The following is a 24731-nucleotide window of genomic DNA, read 5'->3' as shown; positions in this document are numbered from 1 at the left end:
AGCTGACTTCTGTCCAGCTTCATCCACCAGTCAGTGTTCTGTGCAATTACTGGGTCTTCAGCTGGAGTTCAGAGATTGTGCTTTAAGGCAAATTTAATTTCAGAAAAGAGAATAAGAGGCTTTGGAAGTGTAAACTGTGTACAAAAGTTGCAGGGGCTGGAACTGTTTAGCCTGGGAAAAAGGAGGCTGAGCAGGGGGGGGACATGACAAGTGACACAATATAGGAAGTTATAAAGGGAATGATGGTGGTTTGCTTTCCACATCGACATCTGGAGGACAAGAAGTAGTTGTCCTGATTTATAACAAAAGAGATGGAAATGATATAGTAGAAAAAACCACTAGAACCTTCAAGCACTGAAATCAGATGGTGAGGGATTTTGTGGACTTTGTAGGAGATTACCAGTGCAGTTAGGCATCTATGTGATGGATGTAAGTCTGGGTCGCTCTGCATAGCAGGGAGGTAAAATGAAAACCTCATAGGGCTCTTCCAGGCTCTATGTGTCTGTAATTTCTGTTTCTCAGAGAATTCAGCTGACACATCATCGCATAACTCCTGCCCTTCAAAGCAACCTGACTTGCAGAGTGTTTAGCCCTCTCCATTGCACCATCTGCACAAATCAATACTCCGTAACAAGAGACTGCTGTGCAACTTCTGCCGTTTGGTTGCAGCCTTTTGCAGTGGCTGTTTGTGCGACTGCACATCCAACACCATTCAGTGCCAAGATGCCCGTCCGTCTCACTCTAGTCCAGTTTCCCTTAGCATTTAAGGCCAGATTGGATGGGACTTTGAGCAACCTGGTCTAGTGGAAGGTGTCCCTGCTTGTGTCAGGGGCGTTGGAACTAGATGATCTTTAAGGTCCCTTCCAGCTCAAACCATTCTATGATTCTATGATTTGGATGCCTGGTTTCCCCTTAATATACCTGAACATATAATATTGCCGTGTTCTGTGAAATTTGCTGTGGTACTTCCATAGCAGTTCTTCTCACAGAATATCTGGCCCATTTCTTGTCTGCTAATGCCATCAAGGCCTAGAATAACATCGCTTCACAACTAAACTGTTCCTAAATTTGTGTTTTGCAGGAAAACAGTCTGTGCAGTGAATTCACCAAGGCTACAGTTAATTTAGGGGTGTTGCACTTCTTTTTACAGTTAACGGAGAGCGAGGGCAGCCCAGAGTGCGACCTTCACTTTCAATATCATTCCTTGAAAGAGTCTCTCCGCTGGCTCAAGATTCATCTTCACAGACCATGTGTCGGTCTCCTCTGTGTGCTGATCTGGTTCCTAAAAGCTGAAACACCAGAAATAAGCCTGCCTGGTAGTCCCTTAAATGGTTAAACCCCCCTTTTTCTGTCCACTTGTTTTTCCTAGCAGGACAGAAGATGGGTTTATGTGTCATGCACACTCTCAGAAGCTGTTATTTTTGACCCTTTTACTGGTTTGTTGTGCATGCTGATCACACTGGGTGATAGTATTTGTCACATACGTAATGCCTTATGTTTCCTCAAGGTTGCATAACCCATATGTTGCCTTTTCTTGACAGTTCATTGAAGTCCGGTTGCAGCCATGAAGGGCCTGAGACGCTGAGACCTTTCTGGTTTGCACAGGGCCACATATTCCCTGTCTGCTTTCCCTCTGTGCAATCTGCTAGATCAATCTGCATCTCATATTTAAGTTTATATGTAAATATTTTATGATTGTCATTTGTCTAATAGTTCTCAAGCCTTTTGAAGCATTGGAGCCTACAGCTTGTGTCTTTCTCAACCATATTAGTGTACTGTTTCTTGTGTTTCTTTCTAAAATTTAACTGGCTTACACCTCCAGTTCAGAAACTTCAGATTTTAAAATACAGTCTCATATAGGAGTTTTAAAGCCCAGGTGTGTGTACAGAGCATGGCATACTAACAGGATTTATTCCTTTGTGTTTGCTGTTATGTGTGAAGATTAAGAAAGATAAACGAGTTACTGATGGCTTCGACTTGGATCAGTCCCTGGAAATTTATTATCAGTGCCTGGAAATTTATTATAAAATATTGCATCCCCTCCCATTGATCTGTAACAACTCATTTTAATTTTTTGAGCTTTCCAGAGCAGAGGATCAAATCGAGAGAACTTAAAATAATTGAGGCAGCGAACACTGTTTGCTCAGACCTCTGGCTCTTTTGTCAATGGTCGTGTAAACGAAGGTGTGAACTCTCCAAAAGTAAAAGTAGGTTTTGAGACCCTTCTGAAGTTGTCAAAGTTCACTGAGAAAACTTGTTTGCTCTCTTTCCTGGTGCTCTGATTGCATTTCTCACTTCTATTTTGGCTGCTGCGTTTTTCCTCCCCCATTCTTTGTGCCTTTTCCAACTTCAGTGCCCTACATTTTCCCAATTCTGGTTCTCCAGAACCTGGAAAGGTCTGAAACATGTTGGTGTGTTTTTCTTTTTAAAGACTTCACGAGTCAGAAAATAATCAAAATCCATCTTAGGAAAGGGAGCAGATACAATTAGGAAAAAAAAAGATAGATAACTTGAAATTAAAAGACCTTTAATCTTATAAACTCAGTTAGGGTTAGATCTCAATTAATGTTAAACATCTGTCACTGATGAAATAATAATATTTGTCATTTATTTTAAGGCAACATTTTTCCATACTGTTGCACCCCAAAAGTCTTTTCGTTCACAAACTTTGATGCTAATGGGAAGAAAGAAATGCAAATGCGATCCTAAACTTACCAACAGGCTGTTGTAGGCTTGGTGTACCCTGGGAGGCAGTGGCTGCCTGATACTACCTTGTGCTCATGCCGGGCACTGTCAACCAGCCGACTGTGATTTCTTGCATGTGCAAGGCAGAAGTTTCCAGCTCCTGATGAGTTTGGAATTGTATTTGCTTCTTTTCTCTTCATCTTCTGAGCTATCTTACTTCAGTGAGGTGACAGGATCATACCCCTGTGGAAGGCAGCAGCAGCTCTCAGTAGACTTATAGGTTCTCAAAGCATAGCAATTTGTCCACAAAACTAGTGATTGGTCCTGGCCAGTATTGTATATGGGTCCATATAGGGTTCAGCCTATATGGCTTTATTGTGGCCAGAAAGAGCTCTAAAGGCTTGAAAATCTCATCTCTGGGGCTTGAAAAACACATCTCTGGATGTGTTGAAGAAAAGACTGGACATGGCACTTAGTGCCATGGTCTAGTTGACATGGTGGTGTCAGGGCAATGGTTGGACTTGATGATCCCAGAGGTCTCTTCCAACCTGATTGATTCTGTGATTCTGTGAAATAGGTGCATAACAGCATCTGCCTGAATTATGTGGTGCTTCCATCATCTGTTTCTTTGTTTTGTGTCATCATCATTCAACATGCCCTGGTTTGAGGACCTTCAAAAGTGGAGCTTCTTGGAGACTGGTTTTGAATCAGTTTTTATCTTTTTTATACAGTTTCAATTAATCCTGTTAGTCAAATCTTTTCCAATTTAATTATTGAAATTCTTAGATATTCCTAAATTATCTTCAGATCTAATATATTTAGTTCATCTAAAGGTTAAATGGTTTGAATAACATCTGGGAGATATTTAGGAAAACCGTTCCTGTATCCTACGGCTGTTCCCATAGGCATCATGTTGTGCGAACTGCCACGTGCAGGCATGGCTATGTCATCCTCTGTCCCATATGAAGGCACAGTATGTATCAAAGACTTTTTAATCAACACAACTGTCTCCACACTGGCAGAGCTGCACTGCTTTAACTCTACCAGTACTATAAGTGCCACACCAAGTATAGTTAGATGAACTCAAATGACACGTAAGTGAAGTCCAATCCTGCTGCCTTCAAGCAAGCGCAGCTCCCGGGGGTGTTTATATTTTGCTTCAGTAAATAGTTGAGCATTGGGTCTACAGGGTCAAACTAATGTACTGGTATTTCAAAGTACACCCTGGAGCTTGTTCCTCTGTAGTGCTGCAGCTGTGTAGTTGTTTAGGCCAGTGTAAAGTGTACTTATAATAACGACATTCTGATTTCACAGCATTTACGTGCTTTTCTTTACCCACTCAGCAATTGTATGGGTGTCCCCACAAGCACCGTGCACCTGCACTGTGTAAGCACGTAACTCAGTTTTTGTGTACATAATTCCCACAAGATTTCTAGTCACCTAAACACATTCATGTAATCAAAAGCAGAGTGTCCACCTGTTAGTATCTCACAGGAAAAACTGAAGCTCAATTTTTCCTGTGTCTCCTTGCCTATGTGGAGTTTCAGTGATTCTAAACTGTGTTTGCAAAAAAATGAGGGCATGGCAAAGACCCAGAAATAAACCATAAAAGGAAGGGAATCTTCTGCTTTAAGGTACTGCTTGACAGTATCCCTGGTAAACTTTTTCTCTGTAAGTTATACTGAAGCTACATTTTGTTAAAATATAACTTGGGTTATATTAGCAATGCCTTTTCTATATAATTTTAGTATTTGTTTCATCAGATACATAAGCATTGCCCCAACAGATATTTTGGCTCTTTAGTATAACTGTCTACTTATGGAGCTTTAAAAATGTGTCTATGAAGTGTGGGGACTATAAAGTGTGGATTGTTCTCTAATGATCCCATCTAGAATAATAACTCCAAGGAAAGGATTTGCCTTTTTTTTTGATTCTTATATAGATCAATACATTACATTAAGCAGAGACTCATTCTGTAGAAGAAAAACTAAATAATTTCTTGTGTGGTAAAGCTTTAGATTGTTTGAGGAAGGAAAAAGTTTTCCAAAGAAATCCAATAAGGAAAGTTACTGATCTACAGTTTTATTTCAGTATCACATATCTCTGATTTGTTGTATTGTAGCAATTGCCCATTCCTTGGTCAGTAACATAAACCGCAAACATTTGTGAACTGGTTAAAAAATTATGGAGTGATAAAGCAATAAAATATACAGAATTGTTAGTTAGTTTGGGTTAACAGGTGATCTCTTGGACAAGATACTGTAGGACCATAAAAGCTGTTTTATCCTTAAAGAAATTTTTCTTATTATTGTATTAAGATGTTTTGAGTATGATTTATTTAAACAAAACAGTAATGCACATACTGTCTAGAATATATGTGAGTTTTTGTAGGACTGTATCTTCTGAATGGTTCTTGTCAAAGTCATCTTTCAAAGCCAATGAGATCAGTCATATTAGTCAAAGTTTGTATAATGAGACTCCATGCAATATTATGCTTGGTTTAATGTAATATTATGTGTTAATTTAAAAATAGTGTCATAATATGCAAAGAAACGGTAACAAAAACTGGAACTATGTCCAGCAGACTTCATGAGACTCAGCTGATACTGACTTTTCAGTGATCTTTTGTTAGCAAAGGACCTACTCAGTATCAACACAGAGGCCCATCACTTGGGATATTAAATTGTGTGTTCAGTGGATTTGTGGTCTTGCTTGAGTTTCGTTTTGGTATCAGCACTGAAGAACAGTGGTACCATAGAACAAAGATTTTTTTCGTTGTATTTATGATACACTCTGACTGTAAGGTACAGGACTTATTTTGGTTGCTAAAAATTAACTGTGTGCTCCATTGGATATTGTCATCCCATACATACAGTGATCCAGTCCTTCACAAAAACCACCAGTCTGCTGTTCTCCTTGATGAGAAGAATGTATGGGAATTCAGCGTCAGAAATTTTGGTTTAATTCGGGTGGCACTGAGTATGGTTCTTATTTGACTATTGTGCTGCAGTCCAGGCAGTCAGTTCTTACAGCCAAATATTTAAACTTTGTAGCTGTCAGACAGCCCAAAAAGGCAAAGTACTGGATGTCCCCCCATCTGCTTGGGGTGTAACTGTGAGTTGAAGATGGTTATCATCTTGAAGAGGGTACTTAGTATTCTTCAGACATGCCATATTATTGTATTATTTCGTATATACAAGAAATACTCACTACAAGACAGAGAATGAGGTGCTGGAGAGAGTCCAAAGAAGAGCAATGAAGCTGGTGAAGGGTCTAGACAACAAGTCTTATGAGGAGCAGCTGAGGGAACTGGGGTTGTTTAGTCTGGAGAAAAGGAGGCTGAGGGGAGACCTTATCACTCTGCAACTACCTGAAAGGAGGTTGTAGCGAGGTGGGGGTTGGTCTCTTCTCTCAAGTAATAAGCGAGAGGATGAGAGCAAACAGCCTCAAGTTGTGCCAGGGGAGGTTTAGATTGGTTATCAGGAAAAATTTCTTCACGGAAAGGGTTATCAAGCATTGGAACAGGCTGCCCGGGGCAGTGGTGGAGTCACCATCCCTGGAGGGATTTAAAAGACGTGTAGATGTGGTGCTTAGGGACATGGTTTAGTGGTGGGCTTGGCAGTGCTGGGTTAACAGTTGGACTCGATGATCTTAAAGGTCCTTTCTGACCAAAATGATTCTATGATTTTATGAGTCTATATCTTTTTGATTGTTGTGCAGAGGTATGAATGTTGTGCAGCAGTGTTGAACAGGACTACGCCCCATCGTGCTAAGTACTGTACAAATCCATATGAAGATCTGGTCCCAAGTAATTTATAACCAGTAAAATTTGTCAAAAAGGCGGAAAGTTGCTTTTTTGAAAGCCTAGTCTGGTGCCAAAATGACTGGAGATTCGAATAGTCCTCACAACCCCCAGCAGCAGTGGTGACACAGCCCCCTCCCTGACCTGCTAGAATACTCTTGGTCAAGATATGTGTCCAGTTGATACCAGAACATCAGTTCTTTTCAGCAAAAGCAGGACAGCATGAAGGTGACTGGCTTTCCCAGCACATGCAACCCATCACAGGTTATTTGGAAAACTAGATACACTGCTGCTGAGTGCAGTTGTGTGGGAAAAAGCTGCAACTCCATGCAAAAGCTTAGGGAGAGAGTAAAAATTAATGTACCCTATTAAAGCTAGAGAGGAAAATTAGGCAGGAAGATAATTAGTTGATCTGGGATTTAGCCAGGATTTAAGAGTTAACAGTGGAACTGTGCTCTGTGGCTTGTTGTTCAGTCTGCAGAGTTTAGGACTGTTTTGAGGTCAACCAAAAGTAGGCTTTTTTTATTTTGATTAATTGAAAAATAATAATTTAAGTGAAAATACAATCTCTGCTCATACCCCCAAAGGACGCTACTTTTTTGTAGCTGTTTTTTTAAATGAGAACCATACACTTCAGGGAAGGAAAGATTAATGAGGGAGGGGACATAAGCATCCTTTACCAAGTGACTAAGAAAGAGGGAGTGGTAGGGCATCTCTTAGGTGTAGAGCCTAAAGGGAGGCAGGCATTCAAATCCCATTTTCCTGATTTCTCAGATAGTCCTCTTCTGAAAAGTGTCCTCAGTGCTGGACACTTTGCAGTGGTTTTCCACCACTCTCTGCTGCTTCAGTTTAGTGTAAATAATCATGTATTCATTGCATATGCCTGTCTGTAATGGGGGGGGGCAGGGGGAGGGAAGGTGAATGCCTGAATTCCAGTCCATGCTTTAAGCTATTAACTAATTATTTTATTGAGGGCAGCCAGAACTCTCAATATATAGGTGAAAGCACAGGTGTTGCAGGTGGGTCAGACACAGTCATGAGGTCAGTGAAAGGTATGATGTGATTGGGGTTTTCAAGGCAAAAGAAGTTGAGCTCATATGTAGAATTACTTCTTTATTCCCACCCACCTGTTGGGAATATCCCAACCATATCCCACTTGGACCCAGAACTTTGTTTCGAGGCTGTGCTTTTGATTTGGGTGATCTGTGGTGGGAGCCCAGCCCAGGTGTTGTGACCTGGCCTTTAAAAGAACCTACAGAGAGAAAAAAAGATCCCTCTCTGTAGGTTATAAGTGGGTCCTGAGTGCAGTACTGGCTTTAAGTGAAAACAAGGCCATTGCCTAACCCTTATCTGCCCCAGGGACAGCTCTCAGAGAAAGGAGGGGTTCCTCCTGAAGACCCCGTCAAGGTGGGGTTGCAGCAGAGAACTGTGAGCTCCTTCATTGTATAAATGTCCACATTGCTATAAAATGCTCCCTAATCTTCATATATATGTGATATATGTATGTATTTTTATACATGTGCGTGCATATCTATATACATCTAAATACCATTCCTTTTTATTCATTATGTTTTTCATTTCTCTGATAAAATGCTTGTGACCAGCCAGAATTTTTGTAAGGACAAAGAAAGGAAATTGCATCTCTTTAAACATTAATCATTGATTAAATATTTCCCTTTTTTAATTTGAGAATGTTATCAATTTACAGAATACAAGTTGTGTTTCTGCCCCTATTGTGAACTCATCTTATTGTCACACCACAAGGCCCATGCTACAGGGATCATGTTCAAGATCCTTGGACGAACAAAGATGATCAATTTTTGTATAGTGAAAAATAAGTTTTCTTTCAGTTATTTAGAAAAAAGAATGATAAAAGCTGTTTGTTTTGCCTTTCCAAGCCTTTTTATAGTACTTTGTCAAGTTTAATCTAACTGAAGACTCTGAACCTCTCCTGGTAATGAAGCTTGCATTAAACTCCACTCTAAGGGATTTAGATTGAGGCACTTGTTTCACTAGAATTATTAATTTGTATTTTTTTTACTGTTTGGTAATCTTATTGCAAACTTGGTGGCAATGTAATTACAAAAGTGTGTGCAGACATCTCAGTGTCATATACATATGTGTGTGGACATTTCTGTGAGCTAGTTAGGATGGGGAGAAGGAAAGGTGAAGTCTGATTCTCCATTTTCCTCTATATTTTTCTGTGTAAGATGGTACTATGTGGATTTCATACAACTTTATATGCCACTCGTGCTCTTGGCAAAAGACTACACAAAGATAATAGCAGCAGGAGAAACAGAGCTCTGTTTCTTGGAACTCTTAGAGAAAGGCTGGATTGCTACATTTGAGCCAACAGATCAATGGAAGCCTGCTCTCAAAGTCTCATTTTTACTAAAGAAGTAGATAGCAATTTTATGTAGTGAGGGGACAAAAAAAACCAACCACCCTCTTGGACACCTGCCTTTCAGATACACATTTGCTATTCAGAGAGCAGAGAATTGAGTGCTGCAGATGCCAAGCAAACACTTTCATGTCTTCTCTGAATGTGTTTTAAGGGTAGTTTTCCTGCATGGGTATCCATCATGGTTATTGTCTATAATTCTGTAGCTTCTGCAAATTGTAATTTCGTCCAAACCCCATAGCTTCCAGCTGGTTTTGGATAAATGAAAGTTTGAACACTTGTTGTAGATGCCATTCAAAAGATCATTTTCCCTTTGCAAGGAGATCTCAGACATGCTGTAATCTTCCTGTTTTGGTGTTAGGTTAATTTCTCCATAGTGCCTATGTTGCTCATGGCATACATCTAATGACAGAATGCAGCAACATTTGTTGTAAATGTTCCTTACATGTGTGAACAGTGCCTTTAGAAATGTGGATTTAATATTTGAGCATTTAAATACTTTCCAGAGCCAATAAATAACTTTTTTTTTTGTTTTTTTGTACTTGTTCATTTTTAGATACTGACCGAGCTTTAGTGCTGCTGGAAGAATATTGTCAAAAACTAAGGAAACCAGAAGAGCAACAACTGAAAAAAGCCATCAGAAAAGTGATGGGCATCTTTAAGAGCAGCTTGTTTCAGGCACTTCTAGGTAGGTACTAATATTTAATGCCAGATGTATGCTCTTGAAGGCCAGAGCTAGATCAGACCTAATGACTTTCTTATTGATCACTATTTAATTTGTGTTTACAATGGAACAGTACGTTGAGATGATCCTTCCAGGTTCTCTGTGGGGAAGCTCATTGTTGTGATATTTCAAAGGTATTTTCTTATTTATAGTGAAAGAGAGAGTAATAAAAAACTCATGCAAGATAAGGCATTGAATGGTTATTCCTAAACCTTGCTGCTTTCCTTTGTTTAATGGAAGTTATGGAACCAGAGGAGGATATAGCTGTTTATGCAAAGTTGAAGATGAAGCCATCTCCACACAGGTGAATGGCCAAAGTTTCATTGATTTCACTGGCATCAAGTAGCGTCTAAAATCTTTGTCTTTTGCATTATGTTTTTGTGAAAATTGTCAGCCAAAGAAACTCAGAAATGAGTCAAGAAAAATGTTCAAGGACACAGTGAAACTTTGGCAGAGTGTTCCCATCCATGTGATGTTGCAGTGTTCAAACAGACATGCTGGTGGATCGCTCAGTTTGTCTTCCATTTACTGGAAGGTCTCTGTTTCACCTTGTAAATGATGGTATTTGTCAAAATAGAGCCCTTGATGTTTTGGAGCTTTATATAAAATAACCTCCATAAGTTATTATATATGTAATGTTTTCAAGGTCATGAACGTACCTGTGTGCTGTAGCATCTCTGTTGTCCCTTGTGCCATGCAGAGCATGTGCTGCCAGTCATGGGAAGTGGTGATAGTAACCGTGCATCACCTTTGCTCTGCCTCCCTCTGGCCTCTTGCTCACATTACGTTGGCCCCTCGGTGTTTTATTCCTTCACAAACATCTGTAAATTTTCTGCAGCACTAGTCTGAAGGGTGCATTTCTTAACACAAATGATGTTTGTGGAAGCACACGTACCTTCAGGTTATGTTTTTTTCAAAGCCAGAGTACTGACTGAGCTCATTGCAGAACTACAATCAGTAGTAGTTAGGGAAAAATTTTAATTATACATCATAAAAGTAGAAGCACATCAATACTGCACTATTACTGTGAAGACGATGGAGGTCCGGGAAGAGTTTCAGTAATTTCTGTAGCGTTTATGAAAAATGTATGTTACCAGTCTCTAACATTTCCTGCAAATGGAAGTAATTAATGTCAATGCTATTTTACTTGTAATTTTTCTCAGCTTCTTTAAAGTGATTAGCTTTATTTTATAAACCTACATAATTTTTAATTGCTGTGTATTCTTTAAAAAAGGAAATAGATTCATAATTGAATGGTATTTACCAGATAGTTATAAATAGATTTGAACTAAAGAATGAAAAAAAAAGGTGGGACATTTCTATATTGTTTTTATGAAGATAGCTATGGATATAGAATTATGCGCTGAGGAAATACACAAGTCACAGAAGCGACATTAGCTGTACATTTACTTCTGCAGCACTTTGAAGTAATCCTTCAAAGTGCTCTAACAACATGTGTGCTTTGTGTGTGGCTACACTGCTATATTTGTTGATGTATTACATATGCCAGAAATGAAAAAGTGATTATAGCTACATTAAGGTTGAATCCAAAGAAGAAATGAAATCTTTTGATTGCCACAATAACAGATTGAGGAGTGTGGTGTTACAGAATTCAGACAGCATTTTAATTTGTAGGCCTTTGGATGTCTTTTCCTTGTTCTTAAATGCTACTTGTTATAAAAAAGATTTGGAAATAGCAAGACATGTTCAAAGTTTCTCAGTATTACATTTGGTTTGCTATTTGGTTGGTCTGGATTCTGGAATAATACAAAAGAGTGACCTCTCATCAGTATTTTAAGTGTGGTAGATGATGTTATTAAACACAATCAATAATGAGGTTCTTGCATAATTGGTATTTCCAAAAAACCCACTGCCATGACATCTGTTCTAGCTTCCTGTCATAGTTTTTTCCATTCACCTATAAATCAGATCACCACACAAAGAAAAACCTAAGGCAGAGCTTCTAGTCTCTTTTTAAGTTCTGTACTGCTAATGTTACTTTGTCTTTTATATTTACAGAATGTCTAATAGTCTTGAAACTGTACATTTTTGAGTGCTTTGTCTTAATAAGACTTAATTTTCAGAGTCCGAGTGTTCATCACTTTCCAGAATTTGATCTCATTTACAACTGTCAAACATTGGTTTTATCCAGAATTGATTGACCTTTTGAATATTCAGGCTGTAACTACTAATGAAAATGTGATTTTTGTACAGAATCATTGACGTGAATGCAGAAGTGCACATTCCTACCAGGCATAAACTTAACATAATTTTATGTGCCAAATTCAGTTTTTGTAGATTGTACAACTTTATAGAACTTGATTCCTTTACGAAAAAAAACAGCTGTTGTAACTGTCCCTATCCTTTGTGTGTTCAATTCTTGTTAACTACCAAAATGCTTTAAAAATCTGTAGGATGTCTTAAATGGAGTATAACAAGAACAGATGAAGAGAAATTATTATAATTAGAGGCACTTTTCAAATCTAGTGTTGTCTAGTTCCTTTTGTTCTCATATTTATGCTTGTGTGATTCGATTCAACCAGCCATCTTTGAACTTAGGCTCTCAATGTGCGTGTGATTGTTTTTATCTTCAGTGTGTTTTATAAATACTAACTGTTGACTACTGAATAGGGGAGTAACATGAGAAAAATGAAGATTCAATATTTTTTATATGTATATTCTACGCATGCAAGAAGTGACTACGAATATGGAAGTAAAAGTTCTGTAAGTGATTTACAGAAGGATTATTGAAGGATTGTCCTTTTACATTTTAATTTGGATTCAAAAGCATCTCCTTCTCCCTTTGGGCTGTTCTTGTTGCTGGACTTCTTGCTAGAGTTGCTGTGTTCAGTTACAGCTGAGTTAGTTGCTAAGAGGCACATTTTCAAAGCGACATGGGGAGCTGCAGTCTCTGGAGTCCCATTTACACTCCAGTGGCCCAAACACAATGCTTTGAAAATCCGGCTCTAAGAGGAGGGAGGAAGAGAAACTCTTCAGAAGGAGCATGCAAGGGGAAGAACGCATATTTATATATTGACGTTACTCTTAAGTTAATTCCAAATTATTTTCACCAGAAGGATTGTACCATTCCTTCTATGCTTGGTGAGGAGTTATAGTACTGCTGTTATTACGAGCTCGTAAGGATTTTTGCTTTTTGTAGGGTCATCCATAGCTAGATGATATTAAAATCACAGGGTCCTCTCAAATTGTAGCACATCTTGTTCTGATGTGAACGTTTATTTTTTTAAAACCCTGCAAGGAAGAGGAAATGAAACCTGTGGAAATCCAAATGCCTCATTTGTTGGGATTGTCTCATAATGGGGCAACTTGGAGGCATTGTGCCGACATAAAAAAGGAAAACCATGAAAGAGAGTAATAACAGTCATCTGGATGTGTCAAAATGGCCAAACATTTTTTTTTACAGTTCTGTTCTTTATGAAATGTAATCAGTTTTTATAATGCAAAACATAGTTTAGTACAATTTATTTCTAAAAACCTCTGCTATATATTTGTCTAGCCTTCATGTCATTAAGAAAAGTGCATGATTTTACAGCTTAGAAGGCCGTTCTGCAGAATGAGAATGGATGAAAGAGGTTTAAGTCAGGGTTGTTTTTTTTTTTTTTATAGATACATCTCTATAAAACATCATTTTGTTTCTAGAAGGAATTAAAGTGCCACAAATAGCTGTAATCATCTTATGCAGTATTAGGTAAAAACTAATCTCAATAGGTTTTTCTAAAATTCGGATAAACCCAGTCTGCAGTGGATGACGTATTTCCTGAGGGCTTTGAAACTGTGTCTTACGTTTTTTTTCTCATGCTTGCATAACTTTGCCTGAATTTTAAAATGGCATATTTTCAATTAAAATCTACATCAGCTTTTTTTTTTACCCGTATTGTACCATTTCTGCAATATAATGTGGATGGTACAAAACAGCGTGTCTTAAAAATTGCTGTAGTAAAGGATTACAGAATTTACTGGTCATCTGTGCCACAGCCTGTATTTAGCGACTAAGGATATAATTTTGCATTTTAGTAAGAGGGTTTTTTAGACTCTTTACCTCATTCAGCTCACTTTTAAATAAGCCCTGTTATAACAATCCATTTTAAAAGAGCAATAATGTCTTTTAAACCAAGTCAAAAAGGAAGTTGGATTATTCTTCTGCAATCACATATTACTTTTCTATTAAAAGTTTGTATAATTTAAGTGGCAGTATAACTCAATAATGTTATATTAATATCCAAACTTCCAGGAATCTAGTTATATCTTGCAATCTGGAGAGTGCTGTAGGACAGGTCGGGTATATAAGGAGGACATAAAATATAGCCATTTAAGAGAGACAAAGCAAGTTCCCCTTTGCTTTAATTATTTTAGGATGTACATATCTATTAAAAATAGCATAGCCATTGACAAATGCAAATATTTAGTATAGAAAGCATGAAGCAAGTCAAGAGCTTGGTTTCCTATGGATTTGTCTTAGTTTGGTTGACTTTGGTGTCTACAAAGCTGTGAGCTGGGACTGAAACTCCGCTTGTGCTTAGGGCAATGGTTAAATTTCAGGATAGTTTAGATATGAAAGAAACTGGAGAGGAACCTATCACAGGAGAAATGATGGGATGTTGAAACATGCCCCTGTCACAAAAGGAAAATGCTAAGAATGAAAAATGGGAAGGATTTTGATAGATGTAGCCATGCATGTCAGCTAAGAATAATGATAAAGAGTCCGCCCATTTGTAGGCTTTAATGCTGAGAAGAATAATGATGCTGTTGACCATACAGAGAAGAAGAATGTAGAGGCAATTAATGGAAAGACAAGGAATTTGTTTAGGCATGTTGTGTTTAAGGAGAAACCCTTTAAATAGTGACAGAAGGAAATTTGAGAGGACTGGGGAATAGATGTGTGAACAGCAGGAGAAATGGTGAGAAAAGCAGGAGACCTGCAACATAGTTCTGGGCTGGAGATGGAGCCTGCACCACAGAATCATAGAGTCATAGAACTGTTTTGATTGGAAAAGGCCTTTAAGGTCATAAAGTCCAACCGTTAACCCAGTACTGCCAAGTCCACCACTAAACCATGTCCCTAAGCACCACATCTACATGGCTTTTAAATCCCTCCAGCAATGGTGACTCCACCACTTCCCTGGGCAGCCTGTTCCGATGTTTGACAACCCCTTCAGTGAAGAAATTTTTTGTGATATCCAATCTAAACCTCCCCTGGCGCAACTTGAGGCAGTTACCTGTCGTCCTGTCGCTTGTTACTTGGGAGAAGAGACCAACCCCCACCTTGCTACAACCTCCTTTCAGGTAGCTGTAGAGAGCGATAAGGTCTCCCCTCAGCCTCCTTTTCTCCAGACTAAACACCCCCAGTTCCTTCAGCTGCTCCTCATCAGACTTGTGCTCCAGACCCTTCACCAGCTTTGTTGCCCTTCTGTGGACTCGCTCCAGCACCTCAATGTCTTTCTTGGAGTTAGGGGCCCAAAACTGAACACAGGATTTGAGGTGTGGCCTCACCAGTGCCAAGTACAGGGGGATGTTCATTGCCCTAGTCCTGCTGGCCACATCAGTTCTGATACAAGCCAGGGTGCTGTTGGCCTTCTTGGCAACCTGGGCACACTGCTGGCTCATATTCAGCTGGCCATCGACCAACACCCCCAGGTCCTTTCCCACCAGGCAGCTTTCCAGCTACTCTTCCCCAAGCCTGTAGCGGTGCATGGGGTTGTTGTGCCCCAAGTGCAGGACCCGACACTTGGCCTTGTTGAACCTCATACAATTGGCCTCAGCCCATCGATCCAGGAGATCAACACTTCCGCCCAACTTGGTGTCATCTGCGAACTTACTGAGGGTGCACTCGATCCGCTTGCGCAGATTGTTGATAAAGATATTAAAGAGAACTGACCCCAATACTGAGCCCTGGGGAACACTGCTTGTGACCGGCTGCCAACTGGATTTAACTACATTCACCACGACTCTTTGGGCCCGGCCATCCAGCCAGTTTTTTACCCAGTGAAGAGTGCACCTGTCCAAGCCATGAGCAGCCAGTTTCTCCAAAGTAGGTGTTGAAGAACGAATATAGATGTCAGAGAAGAAGTCAGGATCATGCTACACCTCAAAAATACAGTGCTAGTCATACATGGTGGTGCTGGCCTTCAGTGTTAAAAAGCTTATGAGATTTGCACAAAAGGCTTAGAAATAATCTATAAAATACCGTGGGTTGTTATTACCTGCTTCTATGATCAGTCTTTAAGGAACAGTGCAGTGATATTTTCAGGCTTTTCTCCACAACCACCAAGACCTCTTTTGTACTTCTTCCTTCAAGCGAACGTAAGATTTGACATTCATGGCACCCCATAAAATAAGGCACCGCCAAATTTCACAAGGCTCCTGATAAATCTCTTAAGAGTTGAGGATATCAAAATGAAGAATTTGATTGACAGTCACCTTTCTAAGGCGATGGTGGCCCTGTCTAGTACCAATCTTTCTCAATCCACAGGAAGATGCAAGTTTCAGCACTTAGTTCTGTGTCAGTGTTTCAGGGACCAAAAGGATATTAAATGAATTGCTGTGCTGGGCAATTTTTCAATAGGAAAGCACAACCGAGTGTTATGTATTCAGACTTATGAAGCTTGCTTGTGGTAGAAGTTTTTAGCCCGCTTATGTGTTTGGCACGCTTAGCTACTTACAGTGCTCCTGAATGTAAGGTCACTGATCTCATAATGTCATTGTTCTCTAGACTTAATCTCAGTGAGATGGTTTCTGGTCATGTCAGGCTATTTGACTTCCTGTAATGACACTAAATTCCTCAGGAGTTAATCCCATGCAGCCAAGCCTGCGTCCGGCCCAGGGACGTTAGGCAATCCTCTCACTGACGGCCTGAGTCCAGCATTCACAAAGTCAATAGCAAAAAATCCCATTGACTTCGCTTGCCTTGGATCATGTGTTGGAGTGATTCTTCCAGAGATTTATATTCAGACTTTCCCTGACTGAGAAATAAAGATACTTCTATAGCTGTATCTAAAAATATTGAAACCCTCCCCGACTGTTACAAATGTCGAGGAGAAAAAGAAATGTGCAAAAACCCTTCAGTGCTCTGTCACATTTGAGAAGTGCTCAAATAATGTCTCTGACAATGGGGAAGCCTGTTATTACTCTGCACCGAGTCCTACTTTCCCAAACTGGCATCATTCTTTGTTGCGGCATAAATTACAGCAGAACTCAAATTTAAATTCAAGTGCAGCTTTTGTTTTGCCTGAAGACAGCTGCAGCCGCTTTTATTCTTGAAGTCCAATTCTCTTAGTAAGCAAATTTGTGCTTGCTCTCAAAAGAGCTAAAGGTAGCAGTGCTAGATCTTTGGGATGGTTTGAAGCTGTGTAATCTTTTTTTTTTTTACAAGCTGGCAGCTGGACTGCAGCCAGCTCGAGGAACTAACCCTCATGATTCTCCAGCGAAAGTCTGGTGGCACAGAGTGAACCATTTGTTCCAAAAAATGGCAGATCTAATGTGGCTGGTTTCCTGTGAATTTTGGCCCACCACTGTTTTTGCTCCCATGGCAGTGAAATTTACCCTGCCGTATCTTCATTTCTCTCCAGCTCTTCTAACTCTCCCCACCCGATGGTACCTGCAGATCCTTTGGAGGAGCTGAGGCTTCTTCACTTCTATCCAGTTGCATTGACATTGGGCAGAGGGTTCAAAGTTAGTCGGTGAGAGCTGGCAGACAGATGCACATGATGGAGGAGCTGTAATATTTCCGTATCTCCAAAAATCTCAGAATTGCTTTTGCCTTTGGGAGTTATTGGGTGTTACAGTGATGCCTTACTGGTTAGAGATGAGGAGCAAACAGAGCCAGGGCATGATGCTCCCTCTTCTTGCTGGCCAACCAGGAGATGTGAGTAGCCCTCCCACAACAAGTTCTTAATATTATTTTGGTTATTTTCCACTTTGAGAGACGGCGCGTGTGTGAAGATGTGGGAATCTTATGTGGGTACCCCAAATTGGTTTTAGTTTGAAAGAATTTAAATATCAAAAGGTTGTGAATTACCAGAAAGACCTGAACCCAAAAGCAAAGCTCTGATACCTTTTACATTTGTGGGAATTTTGACTGGGATCTCATCCTTGCTGTTGACCTTTTCCTTAAAGAATTGCAAAAAAAATGCTGGATATAAATGCTGATGGACTCTGAAAAATTCAGAATGCCAGCCCTGGTCTGTATTTGGATTCTCAGCCTATCTGTGTATGAGATGAAACCGATTACAGCACTGATACAACCTAGGTAATACATAATCACTTGTAATCCTAATGCAACCCTCTGCTCGTGTTTTGCTGCCTTTTAACCGATGAATGGCAGCATTTACAGCTCGGACAAGTTCATAAGCTTTGTGGACTTTTCTCATTTGAAATGCAAAAAGCTGTTCATTGGAAAGAAACTATTTTTAAGATGAGTTTTTAATATGAGCAATGTGATAATCGTTGAACTTGTTAGTTTTCAATATCCAGCAAGGAATAAAAGCCATTTTTTGTTCCTGTAGTGTTTGTTTTTTTTTTTTTAAATGTGTCTTGGCCATATGGATTCCATGTATAATTAGAAATAATAAAATGCAGTTGCAGCAGCTGTTGCTGTGTGGCTGCTGTCCCAGTGTGAAGCTTTTATTTCTCTCTGCATTAACTAAGGATAGCCCATTATTATTGGTTTGTGATGAGAACTAGAGACAAATTATTAAGAGATGCATTTAGATAATCTGGTTTTATTTTGAGTAATGTATTCTCCTTTTTCAAGCTGAAGGGCTATAAAAGGACAATGAGATAGATGATTTTTTTTGGTGTTAAATAAAGAAAGACTGAATTAATATCTTGCTAATGTAGTTTGTACAGCTACTAATAAAATGGAAGAAAATAATTTGGAGCAAGCTGTTCCATCAGCAATCCCAATGTTTATTTTTGTTTCTAAAATAGCAGAGCTGTTCTCCCTCTCTAATGTTTTGGTCTGCGGAGTCGTTTTAGGCTAGACTGTGGTGTGATTTTTGTTTAGTGAATATAACTTCTTAAGAAGCTGCATGGTAATTTGGAAATCACAGAAACATTTTAGCCTTGAAGAGTGTTATACCTTAGGGTTCTCAAAGCTGCTATAAATGAGCCAAATATGTTGCCTGGTGCCACCCCTGTGGCTCTTCTGGAATCTAAGGACTCTTTTTCTTAACCCTGTCCTTCCAGTGTCATGGGAGTCAGTGAAAAACACTGATTTAAGGGATTTAAGTGTAACTGGTATTGAGCACTGAATAGTAAGATGCATGGAAGTAAACGAGTTAATCCTACATATATGTATTTGTTTGTATATATATACATATATAATACTTATATATAAATGAATATATATATATAGTAACAGGTAACTGTGGATATTGTATTTATCTCAAACTTCTGTAGTTTGCTCAGGTATGATTCTGTACTTTGGAGCTCTGTTGGGTATTAAAATGCCTCTTGACAAGAAATACTGCAGACTGTGTTGTTCATTCCCATCATGTGTTTATTCTGTCGTGTGGCCCACTTTCGGCAACTGTGTTTGGGCTCTGTCACCCTGATCTGCCACTGAGATAATTGCAAGCTCTTTTCAAAGACGACTGAATTTATGTCTTTCATTTGTTCTTTCCTGTCTCCATTTCATCATCATAGTTGCGTGGTTTTGAATTTCTGCTGATGTAGTTGATTAAGGCACTATTGCATAAAATTCCAGGCATCAGAAATTGAAAATAGTTATTATAATAATTATCATTATGTTATGTTACGCAGAAATGATGTGGTATTTGAAAATGATGCGAAGAGAATTAGGTCTGTGGTCAGAGGTTGGGCAGTGCTATAACTAAGGTCGCTTCTGTGAACCGAGTTCAATTCCTGTACATACATACAGCGTGATACTTCGTATTAATTTGACCTCAAACTGTTTTCCTTCAAAAATCCTGCTTCACTCAGTGTGCAGAAGGGGCAGGACTTAGCTCATGAGCAAGTTTTTAACCCATTGCTTTCCCTTTGTTATTTACTGTGTGATGAGGTGATTGTAGCTCTGTGCTATGGAGGTGGTAGTGTAGCCCTGAGAAATAGAGCTAAAAATATCTACTTATTTGAGAGGCCTGATTAGAGACACTTCTGCCCTGATACGTCACCACACACACCACTTTTTATGTCTGACCACAGCTCCAGCTGCAACAGGGATTATCACTATTCCAGCAAGATTGTCCCAGTGTCTCATTTTCATTTTGGGCACTTAAAACATAATGATCATCTGATGGGTTATAATTTTTGAAAACTACAGCATACGTGACTTCCCGATCATCACTGAGACTCTCTCTCTCGGAGTCAAAGGTAGGATCTAATTGCCAGGGTGGCATTTAATGCTCTTAAGCTAGAGAACCTTCAAAAAAATCTTCTTATCGCTCTCAGCCTTTCAGCTCCTCAGATAAAGGTGCAAAGGGTGCTCAGACAGCTTCCCCAGAGCAGGCCCATTCGGTACACTGAATAAAGTGTGACAGCAGAGAGAAAAATAATATGTGACCATACACTTAAATTGTGACACTTTCTAACTTTGGGAGTTACCTTTACAACCGCATCAGTGTTTTGAAGTTAATTTCATGTGGTGATTTCCTAGACTTTAAGGACAGTAAACAGAGCTTCCATTGTGTGATGATATTGATAATAGATAAGTTTTAAAGCAAGGTCAAAACTGTCGGACACTTCATACCAGCCTTTGCTGCTTGAGCTAATGGAGATGCTGACACTACCAAAGGTACCGTTTCTTTTCTCTTAGATCTGACTTTCGTCCCAGCATCCCAATGGTTGGATGGTTTAGATGAATTAGATGGTTTTCTTCTGCAAAAAACATGTTTTGAAGGCATGTTTCTTGGAGGTACTAGGACTGGGATCACCACTGTTTTCTGATGTGCTACTGGTAATGGAAATGTCAGAGCAGATGGTGTTGGAGCAGCTTTTCTTGGAGGACTCACTTCCAGATCCTGGCGCTGCCACTGCCTTGCTGCATGCCTTGTGCCAGTCCTCTGTCTCCACTACAGATAGGTGGGGTTGTTGCCTTCTCCCACCAAAACTCTGGTTATATTCATATATTTACATAAAAATTACATCTATTCACAATATTATGTATATATATACCTGCACATATATATACACATGCATGATATAATTGCATATTTTTATATCTATATCTATATTCATATATATGAATGCTCATTTTCAGCAGGGAATTTTTTCACTGTCTTCCCAGAACCCAAATACCTGCAGGTAGTAGGAGGAATTGTTCCGGTGAAGTGTCTTTCAAAACAGATAGCAGGAGAAATCCGACCTAATTACAAGTGAGACAGAGGGAGAGATAGAGTTGCATTGTGTACTGGATATTTCCTGCCAAGTCTTGCTTTTTCTTGAATTCTTTTTAATCTCCACTGTTGATCTACAATATGAAACTGTAACTTCATTCTTTTTCTTCTTTAACCTCTAAAACCAAAAGACTGCTCTGTTTTTATTCTCATCATCATTTCATACCCAGCCTGCCTTCAGAGGATTTACCATTGAGTTTTGGTGGGGTAGATTGTATTTCTCATGGTTTTTTAGTTGTTTTTTCCATATAAGCAACTAATTTATGTTTTAAGTTTTGTAAATACAATTTGGAAGTAAATAAATATACTTGGAAAACAGTAACTTTGATCCCGTTAGTCAAATCCTTTCTCTAAGTAAAGTTGAGAGTGACATCTTGTGGTAACATTGATTTCAAATATACATATCTGTTGGTATTATTTTATTTTGTCCACAGTAAGCACGGTGTTTTCTGTTTCAAAATGTTACTTAGCAGAAGGGTATAATGACTTCTGAGTATCCCTAGGGCTTTTGTGCGATTGGAGAAAACATTCCTATGTGGTGCAAGGGTCCTAGAGGTATGCTTTGTCTTTTACTGCATGAAGTTTATCCTGTGAATACCTGTGAGGTCCCAGTGATGTGAACTCCAGTTCAAGATGTTTTCATGCTCTTCCAGCTGTTGACTATCTTTTGGAATTGCTCAAAAAGTTTCAGTTAGCCATGATGCCAAAGCAAGCAGGAGCACAACATCTGTTCATGCTAATTCATTTGCTATCCGAAGATTTGTTTAGTTTTAGGTAAAGATAAATGCGTCCAGGAAGCTGGTGGGGGAGGATTTGTTAACGTAGAAATGAGCAAGCCCATTTAAGATCCATATTGCAGTAGTGTGTATGCTCTCTACTTATAGATCAGACTCCAAGGTACTAGGTGGTGTAAATGCACCACCACCAAACCTCATCAAACAGAATCACAGAATCAGCCAGGTTGGAAGAGACCTCTGGGATCATCGAGTCCAACCGTTGCCCTGACACCACCATGTCAACTACACCATGGCGCTAAGTGCCATGTCCAGTCTTTTCTTAAACACATCCAGAGATGGTGACTCCACCACCTCCCTGGGCAGCCCATTCCAATGTCTAATAACCCTTTCTGTGAAGAAATGCTTCCTAATGTCCAACCTGAACCTCCCCTGGCAAAGCTTGAGGCTACATCCTCTTGTCCTATCGCTAGTTGCCTGGGAGAAGAGGCCGACTCCCACTTCACTACAACCTCCCTTCAGGTAGTTGTAGACTGCAATAAGGTCACCTCTGAGCCTCCTCTTCTCCAGGCTAAACAACCCCAGCTCCCTCAGCCATTCCTCGTAGGTCAGACCCTCCAGACCCTTTACCAGCTTGATCGCCCTCCTCTGGACCTCATACAAATGCCTAGCAAGTGCTCAGAGTACAGTTCTGTGCAGGATGTCTAAAAGAAATACAAATCTCTTCAATGCAAGGTGGGGATGTAGAACGGTTTTGTGCTTAGAGGCTCAAAGGAATTGGGAAAACATGTAAGATTTGCTTTCTCTTTTGGGAAGCCCTCTGCAGAAATGTGGGAGTAGTGGCCCTACAGAGAGTTATTGTCAGGTCAAGCAAAGTACTGCCTGGTACAGTCTCTCTCAAGTCAGCCATATGAAGGTCTGTTCCCATTCCTCAACACTGAAGAGGAGAAAGATGCTAATATTCTGCTAGGTCAAGTTTTACCTGTGTAAAATGATGAATAACATTACCATAGTGTCCGTCTAGCAGGTTCAATACCTGGTTGCAAAATGAGCTGTTCAGTTAAAGGCACTTGACCTTTCTAAGAAATGGGAATGGATTCATTAATGCATGTTAAATGGAAAGTCCCTCTACCATTGCTCCGTGGTGCATCACTCTTAATGTGTGGTCCCAGCTCTGCTTCACGTGTTGTGAATATGGGAGACCTGATTCAGGAAAGGATTCTGTGTTTGTGTAATTCAGGCTTTGTTGGAAGTATTTTGGTCATGTGAGAGTGCCAGTGCTGGGCAAATGATTCATGTGATGTGCTGGCAATGTTATGGGTTTTTAGCTTTGTGGTAAAGCACACAAGGAACCAAGCAGCCCAGCTCGATGATCCTAAAAGGGCCATCTGGTGACCTCATTTATTAATTTGATGGAAAAATAAAGACGTGATGTTTTCAATTAAGATGAATGTTTGGCTTGCCTGCTAGAATTGTTTCTGATTAATAACTAAGTACAAGTTAAGCTGTTAATATAATCCCAATACTGAAACTGGAAGCACTGATATAGATTTGGTGTAAAATCAAGCAAATAATTTGGATAGCCTATCAGAATGAGCTAGCTGGTTAAATTTATCAAATATAGTTTAGGAAAAGCCTGTAAAAATTGTATTTGAAGTACACAGTGTATATAAATTGTATATTTACAGGGATAATGCTGGAGATTTCCTTGGCAAAATGCCTCCACCCATTCCAACAGAGACTACTGAAATAGTAAAGAAATTTGTAGATACAGTTAGGTACCAAACTAGTGCCGATCTTCTTTAAATGCCCTCTCTTTTTGTCACAACAAGAAATGATTGGTGATGACACTTCGTGGTAAAGGAAAACTGTCTGCTCGTTGTATATGCTTTCTGCTGCCCAGGCAGTTTTTGCATGGCTGCTTGGCAAATTTTGTCCTATAATGAATCTGAATCTTCTCTAATAGTTTTAATCTGCCCGAGCAAGAACTTAGTTTTAATGCTGAGACAGCTAGATATTAAGTAGATGATGCACTGTGAGACTAAAGAGGTTTCCCCATAATGCAGGACATGAGGCTGAGATGGCATTGTGCAAACCATGATTTTCCCCAAAGCTGTGACTTCAGGGTGGTGAATTCTCTACACTGTCAGGAGACGTACCCTGCCACGTACAACCCATTGATGCAACCACCAAGAGAAATAAGGCAGAAACCCCGAGCCAGCTGATGACCATTGCTCCTGAGTACAATACTCTGTACTGGGTGGGATGTGTTGAAAATAATGTCTCATCAGTTAGGCAGTGTTTGGGTGGGAGGAAGGAATAGCTATTTGAAGGCTTAATTATTGACTCCTCTGTTCTCCAACCAGATATTTGTATCCTCTTTCAGCAGTATAAAAACAAAATCCTGCTGTGCTGTGATCACTTAAGTCCTCTGGCTCATTTTGTCAGAATAAAACCAAGATTCTACCAATTCTGACCCAGATTTTGTGCCAGTGTTCCTCTCTCTGCAGCTCAGAGGTGACAGGCTGCCTGCAAGATCCCCCAATATTATTAATAGCAACAGCCAATTTAAATTTAAAACAGAGGTGGCTGAAGGAGAACAAAGTCGCCCGCAGAGTTTGGGGGCCGTTGCTTTAAGTAATTGCTTTCTACCCATGTAAATTCCTCTGGGGTTTCTTTTGGGTTAAGTATTCCTTACTTCTTCTCTAAAACTCTTGTTTAATATTCATGTGTGTTGTTAAACAGCAGCTGCATCCGGCTCAAGAGCAGAAAGGGGGAATGCATTTCAGTAGCAAACAAAGTGATGCTTAAATACATCCCTTGCCTACTTCAAAGCAGCAGTATGGGAGTTAATATTTATCAAACGCACTAAAGTCCTTGGATGAGAGGCACTATGGTTGTGCAAAGCATTGTTTGTTTATTTAGAGCTCTTTTACCTGGCTATTTTGACCATTTACTAAATGCACTTGCGAGCAATCACACAAAACTTGCTATAATGCTGACTTGGTTTCTC

General features: G+C 39.6%; 1 protein-coding gene across 1 annotated transcript in view; it reads left to right on the top strand.

Annotated features, from left to right (window-relative positions):
• Nucleotides 1-24731, top strand: part of DLG2 (discs large MAGUK scaffold protein 2) — a 1096363-nt gene that overhangs the window by 9666 nt on the left and 1061966 nt on the right. The window contains exon 4 of the mRNA XM_068425103.1: nucleotides 9445-9576. Coding sequence (XP_068281204.1) covers nucleotides 9445-9576 — 132 coding nt within the window. The remainder of the gene's footprint in view (nucleotides 1-9444; nucleotides 9577-24731) is intronic.

Source organism: Nyctibius grandis, chromosome 2 (assembly GCF_013368605.1).
Source record: "Nyctibius grandis isolate bNycGra1 chromosome 2, bNycGra1.pri, whole genome shotgun sequence".
NCBI lineage: Eukaryota > Metazoa > Chordata > Aves > Nyctibiiformes > Nyctibiidae > Nyctibius > Nyctibius grandis.
This window is presented reverse-complemented; position numbering and strand designations above follow the sequence as displayed.